Source organism: Bombyx mandarina, chromosome 24, assembly GCF_030267445.1.
Source record: "Bombyx mandarina strain Sakado chromosome 24, ASM3026744v2".
In the NCBI taxonomy this organism is placed as follows: Eukaryota; Metazoa; Arthropoda; class Insecta; order Lepidoptera; family Bombycidae; genus Bombyx; species Bombyx mandarina.
In genome coordinates, this window is record NC_143230.1 from 2,780,625 (window position 1) to 2,802,016 (window position 21,392).

Here is a 21,392-nt window from a genome sequence, read left to right on the forward strand (position 1 = left end):
ATATTCACTGCGGCCGCCGTGGCGTTCGGAATACCCCGTTTTCGCGAATGCAAAAAATCCAGAATACCAGGCTTTTTAAATCTGTTTGTGGTTTTTTCTGGCTGTTCCGATGATAAAGCGAGAGTTGAAAATTCTTCAAGAAGATTCCCCAGTTCACGATGCACCATCTCTTTTGCAGACAACATGTGCTCTGGTTGGCGAAAGCCATTTCTGAGTGTTGGGTGCAGATATGTGGATATTTGGGTCACGGTCCTTATTTCGTACGCTAAAAGTATACCAACCATATTGTGGTTATTGCACTGTAGTTTTTAAAAGTAATGCACGGTAATTTGATTCTGAAACACGGTTTTTTTATATTTGTAGCTTGTCTATTTGATCTGGTAGCACTGGTGTGAACTGTGAATGTAAAGTGTAAAAAACCGGTATTCTTAAATAAAAACCGGTATTTATCGGTATGTATAAAAACCGGTTTTTCTCCGGTTTTCTTCGAACCGGTTTACATCCCTAATCCCTATTGCAAACATAGCATTTCTTTCGCCGTCGGCCGGTTGCTATTGTCGGTATTTGAACTAAAAACTTTTTGATAAATCACAAAAGCGAACTAAAACTTAAAATGTCTCCGGATATTAATCAGATCGGTACGCAAAAAGTGAGAAACGTTTCCAGTGGCGAAGTAAGTAATTATATTAAACTCTTTAGTTATAATATCGATGTTCAATTAAAGTTTTCAGAACATTCCGGTTTGATATTTGTATGGAATTTTCCACTGATCAAATTCTAGACTGCAGAACGAAAGTATTTAATGTCAAAAGGCTATCGCCCAGTCCTTATAAATTCTTTCAAATAGAATACAAACATGTCTTGATATTTATTCTACAATATTTTTTAATTTCTAAAACTCGAGTTGCGTTGCTTTCATTCTGTTAATGAGTTTAAAAATAAATAGCCTGTCACATTATTGTGCAATATTCAAATTGTTTAACATTTGCTTGTAGCTATAGGAAAATATGGCAAAAATACAATATTTTTAGTTAGTGTAGTAAATCTGATTTATGTCTACCAAGTGTTCACGAAAGGGTCATCTTTTCCATTTTCTAGACAGGTATTCGTCACTTAGCTCTTATTTGTATATGTATCTAAGAAAGTGGAGGTAAACCTTGCTACATTGTATATGCATATTGTTTTAACACCAACGGAATCCTCAATGCCCTTTCACTACCTTGTATATTTCCTTTTTCTTTAAGGACGTACACTTATACATTTTAATGAATTATTTACAGGTTTTAGAATTGAAGAGCTTCTGGGAGCAACAGAATGTGGCTATTGTATTCTTTCGTCGCTGGGGTTGCATGTTTTGTAGGCTTTGGGCTAAAGAGGTTTGTTATTTTATTTATTATTGTTGCAACTTTAATTTATAATTTATATTAGCTAGAATTTATGCACTTAAGGATGACTAATTTAACAATGTGTTGTTACTCTAAGTAGTTTGTCAGTTCAGGCATTTGATAAAATGGGATTTGGTCCTATCACCAAATCCTTTGTCTCATAGGTGGAAGGTAAATTAGTTCACTTTTTGAAAGCAGATTTAGAATGGGCCAATACGATTTGAAGGGTGGGGCAGCCGTTGTAACTATACTGAGACCTTAGAACTTATATCTCAAGGTGGGTGGGGCATTTACATTGTAGATGTCTATGGGCTCCAGTAACCACTTAAAAACAGGTGGGCTGTGAGCTCATCCACCCATCTAAGCAATAAAAAACAAATAAAAAAAAAAGATCTTGTGCTCTTGTTTATCATACCACAAGTGAACACCATTCATCTTAGCAAACAAAATTGATCTCACAAATTACACTGGTATAGTGTATATTTGACCCTACTAACTGAAATGCGGAGATAGGCAGGATCAAACTTATCTAGAATACTAGAATGGTGCTTGTCTTTATAATTACATATTATTATAATGCTGCATTATGTCAATTGTGTAATCTGTACAATTTTTTTTTATTGTCCTTGTGGGCAGACGAGCATACGGCCCACCTGATGGTGAGTGGTTACCGTCGCCCATGGACTTCAGCAATGCCAGGGGCAGAGCCAAGCCGCTGCCTACCCCTTAAAATATGAAGGAAAATAGTTTTAATACATTTTGACTATCAAAGTTTGTTGACCTGAGGATAAATATTCCGTGTGATGTTAACATCTATATATTTATCTAATCTCTATGTATGATAAGGTGTTATCCTAGTTTATAAAAAATTTTCGATTTCTATTACCAAGTTGATATTAAAAATAAAACTTTCTAGAAATTTTGGTTAGTCTAGTACAATATGTGGCTCCATTTGTTGCTATGTATATGGATGCTACTGAATTAGTAGTTTATTAGTAGTAGATTAGTATAATAGTGCTTTGTCTGTAGACAATATGGCAATTTTTTTTTTGTTCTTTCGGTGGACACCTCTTTTGTTGTCATTATAATCTGCTTAAAATCACATATAGAGCGGAGAAAGAGAAGGAGGAATTAAGTTTCTGGGACATGATGAAAAAGCATCTACTAATGATGCTATAAAACCATTTTTGCACACTTTACACAAGGCTACCAGAACCGTTTAAAATATCCGAAATGGGCTTAGTTTAAAGTAAATATTAAATACAAGTATTTATGTTTTCGTTTTGTTGTTTTCCCGGTGCAGTCATTCTGTTGTTAAGGAAAATGCTCTTAAACCAAAATTTCCTCAATATATATTTTTATGTAATTAGTCAGAATAAATTTTGTACAAATGACTTTTAGATGATAAATAAGGAAAACTTGCGCCGCTGGTTCGCCTGCGTTAAATTTTATTGATCGCAGAGAATGATGCATGTATGCATTTTCTCATTGAGTTGTTCAGGTTGATTTGATAAACTAATAGTCCTATAGCAATAGTTACCATGGCGACTGTTGCTATGCATTTATTCTATTTTATGTACATTTAAGCGAAAAAAAGACGAATATACAAACAAACAAACACTGTCACATAATATTAAATATGGGTACCTATTAGTATGGATTATACCATAATATAAACCGAATATCTATCTATCTTCTATTTATCTATCTATCTATCTTCTATTTATCTATCTATCTATCTTCTATCTATCTATCTATCTATCTATCTTCTATCTATCTATCTTCTATCTATCTATCTTCTATCTATCTATCTATCTATCTTCTATCTATCTATCTTCTATCTATTTATCTTCTATCTTCTTATTCCATATATATAAAAATGAATTGCTATTCGTTAGTCGTTAGTAGTAGAATAAAATAAAAATAACAATTTTGTTTTTCCTATGATGTGTCCCTCGTCGGACGGATTCCTTTTGTTTGTTTTAAGTTTATTTTATACAAAAGTTTAGGTCTTTTATTTATCGATTGCGGCACTACGAAATCTGCGGGTCAGCTAGTATTATATATTATACTCCACTATAGTCAGCCGGTTCAGCTAGTACTTTTATAAAAATAATTAGATTCAGTAAAAAATTATTGAGCCTACTACTTATATAAATTAAAAGATTACATTTTTTTTGCACTGTTTATTTATTTTGGTTTTTCAGTTGAGCGAAATAGCGCCTATTCTCAAGCAGCACAACATCAAACTTGTCGGGGTTGGCGTCGAAGAGGCCGGATCCAAGGAGTTCAGCGAAGGAAAGTTTTTCGATGGAGGTAATTTCAAACCGGCAGTTTTATTTTTTTTGTTTTTATTGCTTAGATCTGTGGACGAGCTCACAGCCCACCTGGTGCTAAGTGGTTACTGGAGCCCATGGACATCTACAACGTAAATGCCGACACCCACCTTGAGATATGAGTTCTAAGGTCTCAGTATAGTTACAACGGCTGCCCCGCCCTTCAAACCGAAACGCATTACTGCTTCACGGCAGAAATAGTCCGGGTGGTGGTACCTACCCGTGCGGACTCACAAGAGGTCCTACCTTTTATTTGAATAAATAAAACAACGTCAAATATCATTGAAATGTTTGTCAAAGACCCGAGCGGAGCCGGAACGGGCCGCTAGTATTATATATATACAATCTTGTAAATATGTTTTCCAGATCTGTACTACGTCGAGAACATTTCAACTTATCAACAGTTGGGTTTTAAAAGGTTCAATGTTTTAACTATTTTAACTTCGCTGCTATGGAAGCAATCACGTGACGCCATTTCGAAAGGAAAAGCCATGGGTGAGTTTTGTTTAATTTAATAGGCTGTATCGGAATCGCTAGAATGCGCTGCCTGTATATAGGAGCAATGTATAACATACATATTGTTATTCGCTAGAGTTCAGGATAAATTAAACTTTCACCGAAGTAAAAATTAAAACTATTTAACAATTACATACTCTTCTACTTAATTGAAGTCGTCGTGGCCTAAAGGAGAAGACGTCCGGTGCATTCGTGTTGAGCGATGCACCGGTATTCGAATCTGAGGCGTGTAGTACCATTTTTTCTAATGAAATACGTACTTAACATATGTTTACGATTGACTTCCACGGTGAAAGAATAACATCGTGTAATAAAAATGAAACCCGCAAAATTATGATTTGCCTAATTACTGTTGGTAGGACCTCTTGTGAGTCTGTATGGGTAGGTACCATCACCTTGCCTATTTCTGCTGTAAAGCAGTAATGCGATTCGGATTGAAGGGCGGGGCAGCCGTTGTAACTATACTGAGACCTTAGAACTTATAATATATCTGAAGGTGGGTGGCGCATTTACTTTGTAGATGTCTATGGGCCCCAGTAACCATTTTCATGTAAAAAAGTGTTCATTAAAATTAAAATAAGACTTGATCTAAAGGTCTTAGTTACCGGGTCATAAAATCCCATAAAAAAAAATAACTTGCAAAATTCAATAACAGGTCTAAAGTCTGATTTAATCGGCGACGGCTTACAAAATGGCGGCTGCTTATTAATAAGAGAAGGCGGGAAAATGTTGTATCACTTCGTCCAAGTAGGACCTGCGGACAGATGTGAGAATGTGGAAATTTCGGAGGTTACATTTTGGTGTTTTATTGATTTTAATTAGGCCTAAGTGGCGACATGAAGGGAGATTGGGTTCAAGTGGGAGGCGCCGCTCTGGTAGAGAAGGGCGGGAACTTGCTCCGCCATTTTGTGCAAACCGGACCGGCGGATCATCTGTCTAATTTGGAGATTTTGAAGGTATTTTGAAACTTTTGTTAACATTTTTTTTTAATTTAGTAAGTGTACATACAAAAGTCATGACTTACAGTTCAGAGACGTGGTGCTTCACAAAAGATCTTTTTAGGATGCTTAGTGTCGTGCAGCGAGCTATGGAGAGGGCTATGCTTGGTATATCTCTAGGAGACCGTTTTACTGGTGGTAGGACCACTTGTGAGCACGCTTGGGTAGGTACCACCACCTCGCCTATTTCTGCCGTGAAGCAGTAATGCGTTTCGGTTTGAAGGTTGGGGCGTTGTAACTATACTTGAGACCTTAGAGCTTATATCTCAAGGTGGATGGCGCATTTACGTTGTAGATGTCTATGGGCTCCTAACACCAGGTGGGCTGTGAGCTCGTCCACCCATCTAAGCGATAAAAAAAGACCGAATCAGAAATGAGGAGATCTGTTGAAGAACCAAAGTTGCTGATATAGCCCGTAGGGTCAGCAAGCTAAAATGGCAGTGGGCAGGCATAGTGCGAAGTTTGGACGATCGATCGGGCAGAAAGATCCTTGGGACGCCTTCAGCTCTAGCACTAGGAGCAGGCTTAAAAAAAAGTTTAGTTTGTTGTCGTATTATTCTAATAAGTATTTTGTTTTTCCAGCAATTCGGTTTGGAAAATGAGTACAAAAAAGAAGGGGAGAACGAAAAGAATTCGAAGAAAAACGAAGACACTGTACGTATCTAAATCATTATTAGTCCTCCGTAATTCATGTGAAATACTTTGTTTGTTTATTAGCCGTGTCTAACTGTAATAAGATCTGTATTTATCGTAAGTTAGATGTAGTTAGAGACTTTAGAGACTTTTTGGCGGGAACGCGAGGAGTGGAGTTGTGTGATTTGTTTTATTTTGTCTATTTAGTGTTTCTTTAGGTTTAAATGTGTAATAACGGTGGTTTATTAACTGTTTAGTATTTGTGAAAGTGCACAAATGTGGGAAAATGAAACAAAGCTTCTGGACGTAACTTCTCGGGATCCTCCAAAAAGTCTACTGAAAAAATCTCTGTAAATGACTACCATTTTACTGAGATTAGATTTCATCCCATATCATCTCATCTCATTTTATTTATTTTTATCCCAGTTGATCTCAAATTATTCATCTTCATGTCATTTCATTTCACTCCATATTATCATTATTCAAAAATAAGAATATAAATTAAAATAAGATATGACTTAAAGGTCTTAGTTACCAGGTCATAAAATCACCTAAAAAGATGTAGTTAAAACTAGTTAGAAGTAGTAACTAGATGTAGTTAGAAACAATAATGTATATAGGTACAAATTTCTCGATTTTCAGACAGAGACAGAAAAAGAGTAATGTATGGTGTGCTGCGAATAACTCGTGCCTAGCGCCGATACACACGATATGGACAGAGCGAAGATGCAGAACTTGGGTATAATAATAGAGTCGCCACTATTTTTTAATAACGAAAAATGAAAAAAAAAATTGTCCGACACTGACAATATCCATGACAAAAAAAAAGAAAAATCTATTTTATAAAAACCTTTAGGCCGGATTCGAGAACAATTTTTTTTAAAAATCTGGAATGTTTTAAAAATGTGTTATGCCGCAAAGAGCCAATTTCGTTATTACTAATTTATTCTTTCATAATATTGAATTAAACTTGTGCTCTCTCATTTTTTGTGATCTACGGTAACAAACTTAACACGTTGAACGCCATATTATAAAAAATTGTGTATTTTATATTTAGGTCACGGTGCGCACCGATGAGCCTTACTGAACCATTCAGACTGCGAGGGCGCCACCCGTGAACTTTTAAAAATATCTAAACTAGACGGTGGAAGTCGCTAATTTTTATTTTCAGTGCAAATTTATAAATATTAGAATGAAATTTTCAAGTTGAGAAAAATTACTGATTCCCTGATTATGGCTTGACCCGAAAATGCCACCGGTGGGTCGCAAAGCATGCAACGTGTTAAAAGACTAAAAGCTAAAAACGAATAACAGAAATGGACGTAATAACTTCAGTGCGCCGCGTAGGACACCGGTGACTTACAACGCATTTAAAAGCTTAAAAAACCCTAAGCTCTTTACTTCTCATAGATTCTGTAGATTTATTTTTGATAATTAATATTTAGTGGTGTCACATTTCGTATATAATCATCACCTGTATTTCTTCCGTAATCACGATTTGATAAAACGGTATGCTTGGATATAAATATTATATTTTTATAATAATTCCTTTCAATGCGTGTCCAGTTTTCTTGTGTCGATCTTTTAATCCACGATAAGTTTTTAATAGACAAAACGACGCGTGGTCTTAAACAATATTAAAAGCCTTTTTCATTCTAAATAAAAAAAAGAATATTACAAACTTTTTTGAAATGATAAATTTAACATTTTTGTTCATTCCAGTATGCGGATGACAGATAATTTAGAAAAAAAAAACTGTTTTTTTTCAACGCTCCATCGATAGCGCTGTAATAAAATGTAATATTTTTTTTTAAATACATGATAATTTGAATTCTTCGTTCTTCCAAACCTGCAAGACTGTCGAAAAATGAAATGTAATATTTTCAGGATTCGTGTTCGTATTAGAGTAGACTTTATTTAATTGAACCTTAAGCTTAAAATTCCTTAACAGATCAGGATTTCTTACATCGTTAGAATCCTTCCATTATCTCGAATAACACTGGTTGTAATTTCGTTTGACAGAGCTGCCGTGTTTTATTTTTTATTGTTATTTCTATTATATTAAGTTGGCTGTTTCAAAAGAGGCTTTCGCTTAAATAAATTTATAAGAATTTGCATTTATTTTGAGAAAAAGAATTTTAAAAAAGACTAATCGTTTTTATTGATTTCATGTAATGGGCATTGATAAAAAAAATTGCGAATTTAATAAAAATTTTTAGAAAATTATAAACCAATGTAAGAAATATTTAAATATAAATAAAAAACAAACGTGTGGCGCTCGGGAACTGCCGCGGTAAAGCTATTGCATAGCATTTTTATCAACTTATGCAATTATAATTAGACAATGATAATTTAATATTAAAACAATAATAAAACAAGACCACATTATTAAACATTAATAAAAGCAAAACATTAACTGTCCCCTTCACACTCATAAGCTAGACCGCGCGAGAGAGATGGGCAGAATTTTCATGATACGCATGCAGTGTGACGTCACGCCACGCGCTTATTCACAAACACTACACAAGCGCAACGTGTGAATGTGTTGAACGCGAGCTACATAGTAGGCGTAGTGGGGGTGTCAGGTTATTTTCGTTATGGAATTTCTTGATTCAGTCGCCGCGCTCAAAACCCGCGATAAAATCTATGCAATAGCTTAAAAAATCATCAATGTCCATTAAACGTACAATTGAAGTTTTGTTTGAATGTTAAATGTTGGAGGATGGTGGAATATTGATTAGTTGTTACAAGTTTACAGCGGTAAGATTGGTACATTCATTTCCCCTATATTAATTTGTTACTATTTTATGAATTTACGTATTTAACCAAACTCTGATATATGATAATTTGCAGAGCAAAATTATGATTTAAATCGGATCAAAAATACATCATTTTTCACAATTAATAAATACCACTGTGAATGTTTAAAAAATTACGAGGGACCAAATCGAATATAACCTTTAAAATTATTGATCACTAACAAAATTACTTCCTACTTAAGTGAAGATTTAACTTTCTTACGTTAGTTAAAACAGATAAAATTATATATTTGAAACTCCAGTTGCATCTCAAAACTTAACAAATAGGGTCTTCCATGAAAATTCAATTAATTTTGTTAAATGTCAAAAAAAATATAGTAATAATTTCAAAGATTAAGCTACCTTTTGATCTGTACAAGAAAATAACATATTATAATAATGAGTTGTTGATTTATTAAAATTTGCTTTTGTGAAAGTTTGAGAAGCAACGTTATTAAATAAAATGCATGTAATAATTACATAGTGTATGTACCTTCCAAGAAAAGTTTTCCTTGATATATGAAGTGTTTTTGCATGTTTTGTTTTATATGTATATGCTGTATTGTAATAAAGGTATGTTTGTTGGAAATGTCTTGTTTTTATTTCTACAAATAATAATTGTATATGCCAGATAAATTAAGCATAATTTGTTAACTCAATGCACTAGAGACATGTACCTCAACTCTAGAGATGATTCTCCCTTGCCACTTTGTTTGGTGTGGAAATTGGATGCGCCATCTAAACTATTTATGTTATTTATTTGGTAATTAACGTCTTGTTTATGTTTCTGATAATTGTTCTTAATGTTTTTTTTATCGTTGGTAATTAAATCATCCACAAGGTGGACAGACTTGGTTAAGTTTTCTACGAAGTGTTCCCTTGCTGAGTGTACACGTACCGCCACAAATAGAGAGAGATGGAGAAGCCTCTCAAAAGCCGCAACCAAATATGTATTAAGACTTACGTAACCACGACCACTCCGCCAGGAGTGAACGACTGAGAAGAAGAAATTAAATCATGTGGTGAGTACACACTGATACTCTCCTGTCGAGTGCAAAGGATTTAATATGCGGCAGATGGTTTCAAATCGTTTTCAAAAATGATCATTTATTTATTTCTAATATGGGTGGACGAGCTCACGGCCCACCTGGTGTTAAGTGGTTACCGGAGCCATAGACATCTACAACGTAAATGCCGCCACCCACCTTGAGATATGAGTTCTAAGGTCTCAGTATAGTTACAACGGCTGCTCCGCCCTTCGAACCGAAACGCATTACTGCTTCACGGCAGGAATAGGCAGAGTGGTAGTACATACCCGTGCGGACTCCCAAGAGGTCCTACCATCGGTAAAAACACTAAAAAATCTGATGGCAGTTCTCATGATTAATGGGTAATAAAAAAATCGCAGTACCTACCCAATCAGTAGTCGCACTGTAACGACTATTTTTTGTAATTAAACAAAATCATAGTTAATTAAAACACTGCTTGTTATTTTTTATTATCGTATGTTATTATTTTTGCTATGTGACCCTGATAATGAGATTTACCAATCAAAGCGTTCATATTGATAACGCGAGAAAATTCTGTTGAATTATTACAGATACATTTTATATTAGAACACGGTCATAGACGTGTTTTGTGTTTACATTTTTTAATGAATTTACATTAATTTATTTGGGAGTAAAATAAGGAAGACATTATTTTTTTTAATTATTTATCGAATTTGTTTTTTCTCTGTATGTGTTAGTGGCAGTGATTTTGATAACAACCGTGTTAATGTTAAAAGTTTTTGTTAGTTTTTTAATAAGGAACTGGAAATTTAAGGTAATTTGGAATTCAGTTTCAATTTAGATAGCTTAGTTTTCTTTGTTGCTTAGAAGGCTGTACGAGCTCACGGCTCAGTTGATGTTAAGCGGTTATCGAAGTCCGTGGACATGACAATGTAGGTGACATAATCCAACTTGAGACACAAACTGAAAGTTTCAATTATTTACGCAATTTTTTTTTATTGCTTAGATGGGTGGAATGAGCTCACAGCCCGCCTGGTGTTAAGTAGTTACTGCATTCAATAGACATCTACAACATAAATGCGCCACCCACCTTGAGATATAAGTTCTAAGATCTCAAGTATAGTAGTTACAACGGCTGCCCCACCCTTCAAACCGAAACACTCCCATAGATCCTACCACCAGTTTAGGTCTCACTAATCTAACTCTACTAACTCTGACTAATATCCTAATGGTCGAAATCTGAATTATATCATTTATATCTGCGCGACAGGCAGAAGGGAAGAAACTGGAGAAGGTATTTACCTGTGAATGGGGTCCGTATCCCAAAAAAGAGTAACAGATAACCAACATTGTTTGTCAACGATATACCCCGGTCTCCGGAGACCCATCTAGCGCTCTTCGCCGATGACACGGCTATCTACTACCCGTGTAGGAAGAAATCGTTGTTGCATCGGCGACTCCAGACCGCAACCATCACGATGGGACAGTGGTTTCGGAAGTCCTAAATTTTTTAACCGATTTTTAACGAAGGAAGTACTACTATGTGTATTTTTTTATTATACCCGTTTTCTTTGACTTAAGTGGATCATCATCATTATCCTGCCCTTCTCCCAGTCACCTGGGGTCGGCGCAACATGTTTTCTCCTTCCATACTCTTCTATCATATACCATTTCTTCGCTCACTCCCCTCCTACCCATATCGTCTTTCACACAATCCATCCATTTCTTCTTAGGTCTACCTCTTCCTCTAAATCCTTCGACATTCATAGTTAACACTCTCTTAACAACATCATTTTCATTCCGTCTCATCACATGTCCATACCATCCCAAACGTGCACTCCTCAGCTTCTCTGTCACAGGTGCCACTTTCAATTTCGAAAATTATTTTTTTGTTATTTGAAGTAGGTCTATTTTCGCCCCTACCTAATCGCTGGTATGGGGCTATTATAGCTATGCTCGGACTGGAAAGCGTCTCCACTGCAATTCATCTCAAACTTTAAGTTTGATTGACGTGTTTTGTTCTTGAATACCGCTTTTAATCAACGAATTTATATTATCAAGAATTGTGATGTGGAATCGAAAATAGACGAGAACTGATTTCAATCGAATGAAGTTTTATTTATTTATTTATTTCAACTTTTATTTCAGTTTTTTTTTTAAAACCATAACATTTTGTTAGTAAGAATTACTTTTAATCTATGTTAGTAACTTAAAAAATCTAACACATAACTATCATTACGTACATTTCATATCATTAAATTGTTTTTTTTTTCCTTCCAAGCGCCTGCTGCAAAGGCTATCAGCAGTCCCTTTTGAGCGTCGAAATTGAAGGTTGGTTTGGTAATCTAGCTAAAATATGTTTGCAGGTAAAATGAAAATAGTTCCATTGGTACTCGCTCTCTTATCGTTGGTGTGCGGAAGGAAGGTTTGCGACACGTGTCTCGAAGGTTTCTGCTACGGAAGGGAAGTGATCTTGGAGAATCATCGATTATCCGGACAATTAGCAATCGATACTGTGGATAACGTACTCTATTTTCATTACAAAGATTCGTATTCTATCGATCACACAGTTGCCTACGACTTGGACGATGTCCGATTAAAATCGATACCCGGAATCGATTTTTCTTTCGCACGTGCGGTCGATTTAAATAGAAACGTTTACATTGGTGGCACACAAGGCATATTTAAATACGATCCACGTAAGAATTTGACTACCGAATATGGGTTATTTGATGAAACCATATGGCATCTGCAGTTTAGGAACATGATTTATTACACCGTTTTCATGATGAACGGTTTGTATACATATCAAGACAAAAAGTCTGTGAGCATCACTAACCTAACAAAGTACAAAATCGATGATTTCATAATCGATAACCGTAACGATATATTTTTTGTCAGCGAATCGAAACTTTATCGATATGAAGGTAAATCGAAACAGATTAATGTTGTATCGAATAACATGTACTCGTTGTTAGTAGATAAATATAATAATGGATATTTCATAGATATTTTGAATCGTGGTTTATACAGATTTAGCCATAGAATCAATAGGCTTTTTGAGGTTGGCGCCTTTGACAGCGGCGCGCCATTCAAAGCTGTTTTTGATTCGAACAACAATATAATATATTACGACAAAAGTAATGAGATACTTTATTATTTAAGACTCAACTACGGGCGATGCAAAATAAGTAGAGGTAAGAGGAGAAAATATAAACCTATGGTTCCAATTCCTCGTAACAGTACTAGCTTCCTACAAATTAAAACGATTGACTGAACCAAAATAACCTCCGAAAACTAATGCGATTATTCAATTTTAGTTTTGATAAGTCAATTTTAGTTTGGTATTATAAATAATTTACACTATATTTCAAAGCTTTTATCTATTTTCTTTGGTTTCTACAAGGTGTAGATGTAGCTAAAATTACTTTTATATTTTCGCTCGTGATGACGAAAATGATATTATTATATACCTGCCGCTAAAGTATATCAGTTTTAATTCGGTTTTGTTAAAAAAATTTATTGGACTAAGTAATTCGCGTCTATAGTGTGTGTAGTACATTGTATGTACTTAGGTATGGTGCGTCTGAGGTGGCATTAATGTCATAGAATTCATAGAAATTTACGAATCAATTCCAGCCTAACCTTCCACTATTAGTCTGTTTGATTTTTACGGAATTTGTCGTGGCATGTTTGACTTTGACGTTTCCTTTTTTTAACTCTGTAAGTAGTAATATACGAATTTGATTCGAGAATAAGGTGCTCATAATTTCAACTATTTTTAATTGTATAAAAATATATATGTTTAAGTATATTGTTACGCACTGGGGCTCTGGATACATAAAAAACATTCACCGGAGTATTATCCCGAGCCCTAATGCGTGAACAAAATTTATTTTCGATTAGATGTCACGTGACTTATTAAATGTCAAAGTACCACAGATTCTCAAAAAAAAAAGCGTCAGTCTGTGAAAAATGACGAACCAAACTCAGCGGACTCGTTTGTGTTACGAAATTGGGTGTCAACAAATATGCTTTTCATTTAGCGCCACTCGTGGCGATGCCGGTTTTCACAAGTTCATAATAAATATATTTGATGAGTACATATTTTTGTCTTTTATTTTGATTATGTATTGTAGGAATTTCAGAATGCGTGCTAATGATATAATTAGGTTTTAAATGTTAGCCGGGCCTGCTGCTAATCATGACACATCGTGAATGCCGCCATCCGCTTTGAGAACGAAATCTGTGCTGCCATTTGAAGGATCTGTTTTTTTAAGGGATTTTATGACCTGGTAAGGACTTTTAAGTCATGTCTTATTTTAATTTATATTCTTATTTTATATGAAAAATGATAATATGGAGTGAAATGAAATGAGAAGAGATGATATGGGATGACATATAATCTCAGTAAAATGGTGGTCATTTACTGAGACTTTTTCAGTAGACTTTTTGGAGGATCCCGAGTTACGTTCAGCGGCTTTGTTTCATTTTCCATATTTGTGCACTTTCACAGATACTAAACAGTTAATTAATAAACCACCGCTATTACACATTTAAACCTGAAGAAACACTAAATCGCCAAAATTAAACAAATCACACAACTTCACTTTTTGCGTTCCCGCCAAAAAGTCCCACAGATCTGCTCAGAAGTAAATACGAATCTACCCGCGCCGACTCGCAATACGTTTTACCATTAATTCTGATTATTATTATACGATTTTATTCCTTCATCGTCACTCATTCGTGATAGCTACTCAGCTACACACGTATTCTCCAAGGTTATTGGCCTTATTGTCGTTTTATCTATAACTTCCTACACAGATACACAGACCGACAATATAAGCTGTCGCAATGTCGCAATCTCGTTATTACCTATTTACTGAATGCATTTAAAATTCATCTTGATTAAGAGTCGGATGCGTCCCACATGATTCGTTTGATGTTGTACCGGTAATCCCAGTCACTATGAGATCGATTTCCGTGTCTCCCACACTGAAACCACCAGCCTGCCGATTTCTACCGAGAATTAGTAACTCCGCTTTGAATAGTGGGATTAGCAAGAGTGGAAATAGTTCTAGAATTATTTATGGGCTGTGCTTTTTTTGTTAGAAGGATTACTGGGGGCGCGATGGTTTCTGCAGTTTGGTTAAGATAGGGGGGGCAGCTCATTCGCGAATACTCTAGTAACTTAACGCAAAATGGGTTGCGAGCTCACCCACTCATATAGATCGATACTAATGTAGAATAGGGATTGTAGTGCATAACTTCCACTGTTCCAAAATCTTCTGTTATAATAATAATAATAAAATAATTAACACTTTTATTATGTACCCTTTGCTCATTTTTTAACCGTCTCCGCCATCTTCCTTTTTGTCTGTCATTCTCTTTTTCCTTTCTTTCCGTTTTCTCTCACTCACATCTTAGCGTTTCGTTCCACACCCCTTTCATACGTTCCGTTCTTACCAATACTACCCTAATAAAAACACTTTTGCACTGTATACTTATAAAAGAAAAAGCACTGTAGTCAGCCCAGTGCTTTGTATTCCAAAAGAAAAATAGCGCGCGACGCAGCGCGGCGGTGTGACCTTGACTTGTTGATGTTGGCAGACACAGTGCGAATATTATTCAGTTATACAACAAATAAGACGGAGCGTAACGGTCAGGATTTATTTCAGATAACGATTCAATTTTAAAAGCATTCTTCTAACTTAATTATGTATTTATATTCGTTGTACTCTCGTCACTCATGTACTATTATTATAGCAATGTCAGAGTGTTATATCGGAACTTAGGAGCAATGAAACGACCGTACGAAATAAGAGCTGATTTATTACTGTCGTGAGCGGAGAGGTGGCGCTGGGCCGCGCCATACGTAAGTACATAACAAACACTGCACTCCTCTCTCAGTATTTCGAAATTCTGACAAACAAAACAACTAATTAGTTTACAGGTTAACTTAAAAATACTTCGTATAGTCAACAACCTTTCTTGGCCTCTTTGACACGTCATCTCGGATCCTCCCGATCCACTGACGGTGCTTCTAGGTACTTCAAGCACCGGTCACCATTCTCGTGGAACCCGTCGTCAGGTTTGAGCCCCTTGAGCTCACCTACTAGTTAAGGTTCCGCTGGAATAGCCTCTCTAGGCTACCAGCTTAGGTAGGGAAAAAAAAGGCCTCTTTGTTCGACCACGCTATCATCATCGTCTGCCCTGCTGCCGGAAATGCATTGTACTTACGGAAACATTTATGTACTACGTTAACGAAATTGCGCGTATCGGAATTTATTAACGCGCGTTCATTACCAAATGTTTAGTAAACATTACGAATTGTACGCGAAGGCACTATGTTAAGAGGTCACTGTGGGACCGGTCATGGTTTTTTTTGTCACAGACGTTAGGACATTCTGTTATCCCTTCACTTTCTTTTCTATTTTTTGTTTGTTCGCTTTTGTTGAACTAATTTAAAACAATGAATTAGTCTTTTCATTTAATGGCAACATTAAGTCAAGATTAGGTATGGTAGTATTTCGATCATTGGGTTAATTAGTGTTTGTTTAGTTTCATTCATTAAATAATGGTTGGTTTAATTGGATGTATATTACTATTATTGTTATATTATTATCCTTACATTTTTTTATTTTATTCTTCTTTTTTTAAGCATGGCAATTGTGCAATTTCTCACCGGTCTCCAGTTTAAAAACATCTTCACAAAATACGTAATAAAGACCTACATAATTGGTCATATGAAAAATGGCATAGAGGTGAATGGAAGGAAGATGGATTTGATTAATTAGAAATTAATCGAAACGTGATTAGATGGGACGAAATAAAGTTTTCAGTAAAATTGTGCTTATTTACATAGACTTTTTGAGTGAAGTTTTTCGAAGAACCCGGGTATCTGTATCCGGCTATTTATTTCAGTTTCTTACATTTATGCACTTTCGCTGATGCGAATCGATCAATGAACCACCTTTAGTACACGTTTAAACCTAAAGAAACACTAAATTAACATAAAACAATTAAGATCATTTCGGTCTTCGTGTTCCCGCCAAAATGTCCATTATTTATCTTGTTATTTTATTTATTTATTGCTTGGGTGGGTGGACGAGCTCACAGCCCACCTGGTGTTAAGTGGTTACTGGAGCCCATGGACATCTACAACGTAATTGCGCCACCCACTTTGAGATATAAGTTCTAAGATCTTAGTATAGTTATAACGGCTGCTCCACCCTTCGAACCGAAACGCATTACTGCTTCACGGCAGAAATAGGCAGGGCGGTGGTACCTACCCGCGCGGACTCATAAGAGGTCCTACCACCAGTAACATCGCTAAATATGAAAATTCATTTAATTATTTAATTATTCTAATTTAAAGCCACATGTTTTCTTATTGTCTATGATGATGGAATATGCAGATCATAGAACTACGTTGAAGGTCCGATTTTACACACATTTCGTAAACAAACGAAAGTACCCAAACCTCCGAGGTTCTTACCAATGCGGCGACAAATAATAACAAGTCTGCCCTTTTCTGTACCTACTATGTAATTTCATAATCTTCTATCTTCTTCTATCTTTTATCTATATATATAAATATGAATTGCTGTTCGTTAGTCTCGCTAAAATTCGAGAACGGCTGGACCGATTTAGCTAATTTTCGTCTTGAATTATTCGTGGAAGTCCAGAGAAGGTTTAAGAAGGTGAAAAAATATGAAAATGCTTGGAACTATATAAAAACAAACAATTTTGTCTTTCCTTAGATGTGTCTTTTATTTATCGATTGAGGCACTACGAAGTCTGCCGGGTCAGCTAGTTATCTATAAATTCATACGTGAAGCAAAAACTTTGAAGCTATTTTTACGAAAAATGCGCACACGGAGGAGTCTGAAATTTCCCACACTTATAGAAAATATAGAGAAGGAGTGCAGAATGTTACTTTTTTTTTAATTAAGCAAAATAAAATACATTAAATCGATAAAAAAAAACATTACACACACTACCATGTACTTGACACAACACACACATAATTATATAAATTCTCTTCATTTATTGTCAAACTTTTGTTATTGTTTAAAGTCTGTGGTCAAATTGAGAATAGATTAAGTGATATGTTTATAGTGTAGTCTTGGCGAAATCTGTGATTATAAAAGTATAATAAATAGTCTATGACAATAGAACCATAATAATAATCAAGCTTATAATTTCAACTGGGGGACCACAATTCAATTTCAATTAGTATTTATTTGGCACCACAAAAAGTCATTTCGTAACGTTCATCTAAACTTAATATCAGTCATTGTGAATGAAGTCATCACACGTATCTTCTTGACCCTAACGGGTTTTGAATAATAATTCGGTGACCCCAAAATACGGCGATGTAACCTCATCGTTAACGTATCAAGGCATCAAAGAATTTTCCAGAAATTTAATTAACAATCTTCTTTTTAAATATAAAAATGAATTGCTGTTCGTTAGTCTGGCTAAAAGTCGAGAACGGCTGGACCAATTTGACTAATTTTGGTCATGAATTATTTGTGGAAGTCCAGAAAAGGTTTAAAAGGTAGATAAATATGAAAATGCTCGGAATTAAATAAAAATAACAATTTTGTTTCTACTTTGATGTGTCCCCCGTCGGACGGATTCGTTTTGTTTGTTTTAAGTTTATTTTATACAAAAGTTTAGGTCTTTTATTTATCGATTGAGGCACTACGAAGTCTGCCGGTCAGCTAGTTTATAATAATAATTACGTTTTCCTTCCGCGATGGTATGAATGTGTCGGTCTTTGTGTAAAAGTTTTTCAAAACAAGGGTGTTGTCGAATAAAACGTAAAAGATGCAAAAGTTAACATAATAATAAAAAAAAATGCATTTAAAAAATGGAAAACATATTTCGAAATAGTATTTCAAATAACAAATTTAATTTTTAAACTATACATATTTAAGTACAAAAAATAAAATAGTTAGTTTGCATTTTTGATTTGCATTTTAAATGTATACAAGTATTTCGAACAAGTCGCATCTCTGTTGGTATATTTTATGTTTGTTTGTAAAGAAAACTTTGAACCTCCATTTACGCCGACTTTAAAACTGATTTTTTGTGCGACTTTCAAGTCTTCGTCAGAATTTCGTCACGCATCAAGCACCGATGTAGATACAATAATTTTATAACTTCACTCTAACATCCTGTATCGACCTCTTGTGAGTCCGCGCGGGTAGGTACCACCACACTGCCTATTTCTGCCGTGGAGCAGTAACGCGTTTCGGTTTGAAGGGTGGGGCAGCCGTTGTAACTATACTTGAGACTTTAGAACTTATATCTCAAGGTGGGTGGGGCATTTACGTTGTAGATGTCTCTGGGCCTTAAGCACTTAACACCAGGTGGGCTGTGAGCTCGTCCACCCATCTAAGTAATAAAAATAAAATATGAAATTAATTGTCAGTTCGGTTTGTTACCCAAAAGCCTGTATTGTCAATTTTCAAACTGCATTTATTTAGAACTAGCTGACTCGGCAAACGTTGTTTTGCCATATAAATTATTTCTAGGAAAGATAAATAACCTAGATACCGACTGCAGCGCCATCTGCCAGGCTGATTTGTGAATCTAAACCATCCAGGGTGCCAATCAAACGCAAAAAAAAAACATTCAAATCGGTCCAGCCGCTTAGGAGGAGTACAGTGACAAACACACGCACAGAAGAAATATATAAAGATTGGTATCGTGGCGCATAAAATAAAACTACCCGGCTTTTGCATTTTTATTGTTCTCTTCCAAAATCCTCTAGTTAACATAATTAAAACGTAACTCATATCTTTTTTACACTTTTATCATTCAATTCTCTTCGCCATCTTGTTTTTCTCTATTAATCTCTTTTCTCTTCCAAGCATCGTTCAACACTCTGTGGCGTTTAAGAACGCTCCTTTTTATGATGCGTAAGTCGGAACGCACGAGAGATGGGGAAAAAGAATATAGTCTGTGACATGGGACCTTTTTACCGCCGAAAATTAAAAACGAAAAATAAAATATAATGTGTTTAATAACTAATATAATATAATAACTTAAAATTGTTTATGCCGCTACAACAATAAAATTTCTATTGTTTCAACTGTGGTGTTAATTACATAAAACACGACTTTACGGCGACATAAAGAAGGGACTCTATACGGACTCCCTCAACTCTTTTAATTTGTTCCGTTCTTACTAATCCTACATATATTTTTTGGTGGTTGTGTTGTGTTTTTTTAAATAGTGTATAGACAATAGACACAGCAATAACACGTTTTGACCTGTAAAACTGAAGTCTCAAATGCGCTGGCTCTATTACTATCATAAGCGCTTCAGGGCACAATAAGGTCGCATACGCAACCCCGGCTCAAGCTTAGCAGCCGCTTAAATCTTGAAATACCTTACAAATAGTTGTGTATCAGATTTATACGAAACACGAAACGGTCTGCCCCGTACGATAACAAATCAGCGAGCGTGAAGATAGAACATTCTGGAATATAAAACAGTGTGGCTTTTCGTTACGAATGCAAACCTCTTGCCAAAAAGCGCACTACAATGGAGACGATTGGAACGAAGCCAGAATGTTTTTAATATTTTGTATTATATGCACTTCGTTTGATTCATTGAAGAATGTAAATCAGTTTATTGATCGCGTTTTTGCGGCTGATTAAATTGGTGCAGAGCTTTTCGCAGCTGTCGAGGTTCTTGAAGTTGAGGTCTCGAGCGGGGGATATTTGAAGAACTCATATGGGTCTCAAAGTCTCAATATTAAACCCCTTTCTTATTATATTCTCTCTGTTTTTATTTCCAGTGTCGTCGGCTGATTTTGAGCGGTAATGCTGAACTCCAAATCTGAAAACGATTTTAAAATTAGCAACAACATTTAATGTAAAAATTTGTTGGCTGATTAGTCAGTAAAAATGTGCTAAAAATCAGGTGGAATTAATCAGACAAGGTGGAGCAATGGCATTGACTACTAACGGACAGAGGCCTAAAGTTTTTAACGCCAATACGCAATAATAATGGCGGGTTTGTCTCTGGTTTTGGATTTGAGTTGCTCTCAAACGCGGCGGTGTTAGGAGAGTCTTTCAATGAACCTATAAAAGTGCCTATTCAATTTTGACGAGCGCACTTACTAGAGGACCCTAAGGGAATGATAGCACACGGGCGCTACAATGGCTAATAAATAATAGTTTAAAAAAAACTAAAAAAATACGCTTTTACAGAAAATCCATTATTAAAATTTTTTTTTTATTTTTTAGTTGGATTTTCTGTAAAAGCGTATTTTTTTAGTTTTTTTAAAACTATTATTTATTTAGCATTTTATAATTGAATTTAAATTTTTTAATTTTTTTTTTTTAAATATTAATGTTTCATCCTTAATATGTATGTCAAATTTCGAGTTTATCCGATGTTTTGAAGGGGGTGTTGTTCAAATATCATGTTCAAAGATTCCGTTACATACTAACATACATACGTCTGAAGCTAATAAAAGCGTATTAAAAAGAACAAGCCCATAGACAAGCAGACATACCGTGTGTGGTGCACTCTTTGCACGCCCGCTTACGGGGGCCCCTGCAAAAGGCTCACTCGATGGTGAGTGGTTACTGTTACTCGTGGACTTCAGCAATACCCGGTACATAGCTAAGCCTCTACCCACTGCTGAGTCCTCTAGAAGCCTCGTTTGAAGAAGTACATGTCATAGCACTCG

General features: G+C 35.4%; 2 protein-coding genes across 3 annotated transcripts; both read left to right on the forward strand.

Annotated features, from left to right (window-relative positions):
- On the forward strand, window positions 1–9,255 carry LOC114249548 (prostamide/prostaglandin F synthase). 2 transcript variants are annotated; one of them, XM_028183172.2, is made up of 7 exons: window positions 1–673; window positions 1,281–1,376; window positions 3,593–3,701; window positions 4,088–4,216; window positions 5,060–5,193; window positions 5,818–5,889; window positions 6,511–9,255. In XM_028183172.2, exons 1-7 carry the CDS (start codon window positions 614–616, stop codon window positions 6,529–6,531), a joined length of 621 nt encoding a protein of 206 aa, XP_028038973.2. In that variant the 5' UTR covers window positions 1–613; the 3' UTR covers window positions 6,532–9,255. The 2 variants fall into 2 exon arrangements, with proteins under 2 accessions (XP_028038973.2, XP_089594125.1); XM_089737999.1 differs by having other exon boundaries at window positions 516–673; window positions 6,515–8,752.
- Window positions 9,256–10,255: 1,000 nt separating this feature from the next.
- On the forward strand, window positions 10,256–13,774 carry LOC114249636 (ommochrome-binding protein). The gene is made up of 2 exons (XM_089738008.1): window positions 10,256–10,490; window positions 12,043–13,774. The coding sequence occupies exon 2, from the start codon at window positions 12,048–12,050 to the stop codon at window positions 12,951–12,953; it is 906 nt and encodes a 301-aa protein (XP_089594134.1). The 5' UTR covers window positions 10,256–10,490; window positions 12,043–12,047; the 3' UTR covers window positions 12,954–13,774.
- The last annotated feature ends 7,618 nt before the right edge of the window (window positions 13,775–21,392 follow it).